Source organism: Podarcis cretensis (genome assembly GCF_951804945.1).
Source record: "Podarcis cretensis genome assembly, chromosome: 3".
In the NCBI taxonomy this organism is placed as follows: Eukaryota; Metazoa; Chordata; class Lepidosauria; order Squamata; family Lacertidae; genus Podarcis; species Podarcis cretensis.
In genome coordinates this window covers 20,022,301-20,026,131 of record NC_137172.1, presented here as the reverse complement: position 1 = coordinate 20,026,131, position 3,831 = coordinate 20,022,301, and the positions used below count along the sequence as shown (strand labels likewise).

The 3,831-nt window shown below is 48.0% G+C and overlaps 1 protein-coding gene across 1 annotated transcript in view; it reads right to left on the bottom strand.

The window, feature by feature from the left end:
• Positions 1-2,995, bottom strand: part of LOC307211946 (solute carrier family 22 member 7-like) — a gene marked incomplete at its 5' end in the record, with an annotated part of 18,391 nt that extends 15,396 nt beyond the window's left edge. The window contains one exon of the mRNA XM_079969114.1: positions 2,618-2,995. Coding sequence (XP_079825240.1) covers positions 2,618-2,995 — 378 coding nt within the window. The remainder of the gene's footprint in view (positions 1-2,617) is intronic.
• Between the last annotated feature and the right edge of the window lie 836 nt (positions 2,996-3,831).

Here is a 3,831-nt window from a genome sequence, read left to right as displayed (position 1 = left end):
TGTGGAATCTTTGGCCCTCCAAGTGTTGCTGAACTACAACTCCCATCAGCCCCTGCAAGCCAGACCAATGGGGTGGGGTGTGGGGAAAACAGCCTATTAAATCGATGTCCTGTATAGGGACGTTTTTAATGTTTGACGTTTTAATGTGTTTTTATATTCTGTTGGAAGCTGCCAAGAGTACTAAGATAATGGATTGTTATTATTATTATTATTATTCAGTAGATTTTGATTTGAATGATGCATTCTGAACACTGCAATAAAGGTTCAATCTATCAAGCTGATTCAAATCAGGACTTTCCCAATTAAATAATATCTACCAAATAAGCTAGAGCTATGACTACCCAGGTGTCAACTGCATGTACTTCATTCTTAAGTATAAATTCAATTTTGAACATTTTAAATATGTGAGTACCTTTCTTTACAGATGCTTTTGAATGGCAGCTAAAGGTAACATAATATAGGCTACAACCAGGCTACACCCACTTCCCTGGAAGTAAGCACTAATAAACTCAATGGGACTTACTCCACGAGTAAGGGCCCAGTTGACCAGGATTACATCATTGAGAAATTCCTTTGTTTTCTTTATTATTCTTTCCCTCAGACTTCCTATGTTGCAGATGAACAGCCAGGATAGAAATATATAAAAAAATAAAATAAAAATTGTCCAGCTTATACCAAGAACAAACTTAGTTGGTCTCTAAGGTGCTACTGGGCAATTTTTATATATTTTGACTGCGTCAGACCAACACGGCTACCTACCTGACTCTAGATGCCAGGATAGAAGTTTGTCATCTAATGATCAAACATTAACGCTCGAACAGCTTCATGGGTCAGCTGAGGTGTTCCAGGGTGACATAGCACCAAGTTAATGTGCTGAAAAATGTGGATGGCGGTAATTCCTGCCACACCACCACCACCATGACTCCCTGGAGCATAGGCAGCAGCGTGGCAACCGCCTCCTGCTCCTCAGGCCTTCAGGCCGCTTGGCAACACCGGCAGCGGGCTGTTGTTGTCAGGCAGGAGGAGGCACCCCGGAGCCTCGCAAGCGAGCACAGGGTTCCAGCGGTCTGGCCAGCTGCACCGTGTCCACATCAGAGGCGTCTTCTGTGGGCAGCGGCTCCTGGAGCTATGAGGTGATTCACAAGTTGGGCCCCAAGTTCTAAATTCTGGGAAAGGGAGGGGCGGTGGAGGGATCTTTGCCCCACGGTGCCGGATATGCTTAGGACGGCCCTGCAACTGTGGCAGGAAGATTCAAGGACAGTCAGTACAGTGATACCTCTGGATACGGACGAGATCCGTTCTGGAGCCCCATTCACATCCTGAGTAGAACATAAGACGCGACTGCGCATCTACATATGCACGGGTCACATTTTGCCGCTTCTGCGCATGCACGTGATGTCATTTTGAGCATCTGTGCATGCGCGAGCGGTGAAACCCGGAAGTAACGTGCTCCGTTACTTCCGGGTCGCCGCAGTAAAGGTAAAGGTAAAGGTACCCCTGCCCGTACGGGCCAGTCTTGACAGACTCTGGGGTTGTGTGCCCATCTCACTTAAGAGGCCAGGGGCCAGCGCTGTCCGGAGACACTTCCGGGTCACGTGGCCAGCGTGACATTGCTGCTCTGGCGAGCCAGAGCCGCACACGGAAACGCCGTTTACCTTCCCGCTGGTAAGCGGTCCCTATTTATCTACTTGCACCCAGAGGTGCTTTCGAACTGCTAGGTTGGCAGGCGCTGGGACCGAGCAGCGGGAGCACACCCCACTGCAGGGATTCGAACCGCCGACCTTTCGATCGGCAAGCCCTAGGCGCTGAGGCTTTAACCCACAGCGCCACCTGCGTCCCCCTGGTCGCCGCAGAGCGTAACTTGAAAACGCTCGACCTGAAGCACAATTAACCTGAGGTATGACTGTATTATATTTTGGGAAAGATCCATGTCCTGCGTTATTTTATACTTTCTGGATGCCCCACAATCATATTATAAAGTAGTTGTGTTCTATGTTACAAAACAAGCGCTGCTGCAAGTTTCCTTTCGTTTTCCGATGTATTTCTTATCAATAAATAAAACTGCTGTGGCATGACCAAATTTTTATTCTGAAAGTGTGACCCAGGGGGGGAAGTCTGAGAACCACTGCTTTAGTGAGTGAGGAGGACTTGTTCTTATGGATATTTTACTGGATGAGCATTTTGTACTGATCACGGTGTTACATTTCCCCGTAGTTTTAAATTTGCTTTTATTTGTTATGATTTAGTCACTTTGATATTTTTTTATAATGTATAAAGCAACTGATAAAGGAAATAAATAATGATCATGGTGATAAATAGTAAACAAATAATCCCCTCAGAAACATACGCTCACTGCCCAGAGCACTCTCAAAGTGGCAGAGCAAGGGAGAGTAACAACTGTAATGTATTTATTTATTGCATTTTTCTCCAGGGAGCTCAAGGTGGTCTTCTGTCCCTCACAATAACCCTATGAAGTAGATTAGACTGAGACCAGGCAATAATGAGCCTTATGGTCAAGTACATATTTCTCTCTGCTCAATTCCAAAAGAGCCCATTCTTTTGCACTTGTTTGCCCTTTCAGATGGTCCCCAAACGTACAGGAAGATGCAAGGCTTACCTGGGTAGCTATGGTGGAAGTGAACTGGGACCGGTTATAAACCCACCCATTCTGGCAGCTCTGTACAGAAGTGGCACTGGTCGACGCTTGGGAGGAGTTGAGCAGGAGGTGGAACTGAGGCTCTGAAAACATCTCACAGGAGCTGAAGGCTTCTTCCGAATCCCTCGGGATGCTGATGAGCAGCACCTCTGCCTCGGTGAGGTTGGCAAAGCGGTCCTGATGCAGGATGGCGCAGCGATGAGCCGGGGTGGCCGCCAGGAAGTTGTGCAGGAGGAAATGCAGAGGGAGGAAGAGCCTCGGGAGGCAGAGCAGGAGCAAAGTGAGGATCTGGAATTTGCCAAAGCCCCCAGCCTCACACAAGAGGTCTTCGAAATTCATCTTTGCCAAGGGCCTTGCTTGCTCGTAGGCGTCAAGGTGCCGCAGGAGGGATCCCCTACAACTCTTCTGCTCCACAAGAGCAGGAAGCCATGACTTTTCATGCCGTCGTCCGTGTGGACTTTGAGATGTCGATCGTGCATCTGGCCCTCACTGGTAGGGGCTGAGCCAAAGGACCTTTGGCTTGAGCCAAAGGACCTTTTGCTTTCTCTGTCCCAGGGAAATGGCGAGGGCAGTGCCATGGAGCAGGAGAATGTTTAATGCAACAACTCTTAGCAGTTGACGAATAACCTTTAGTGCTGCTGCAAGGAAGCAGGCTAGAAATTAAATATATTACGGTTATCCACCACTTCTTGCCCCAAAAGTTAAACTTTAGTCAATGCATATCAGCAACTGTTGAGGCCAGAATCACAGCCTACAGACCTTCTCCTGCCAATAACGCTTTTCTTCTGGAAGATTGCACCTAAAATGATTAGTTTCTGCCCCAGACAAATGACCTAACCTAGGCATGCAGGCGAGGTCAAAAAATCCTAGTTGGTGACCAATATGCTCCATAGGTTTTATTGCCCTGCCCCATGGATTGGGACTTTATTTTGCTTGGGGTTGTCTTCCGGGGCAAGGGGGAATATGCAGCCTTGAAACAAGCGACAAGCCCAGGCTGTCTGCAGGCTGAAGCCCCAGCCAAATTGCACAGCCATTTTACAGAACTTGTTGCAGATGGCTGATCCTACTGCTGCAGAAATAAAGGGCTGTTTTGTCCCTGAACCTATACTCTTGCTTCAGATCCTTGCCCAAGTGCAAGGTTGCCAGCTTCCCAGCTGACCACTGCACCTGTGCTT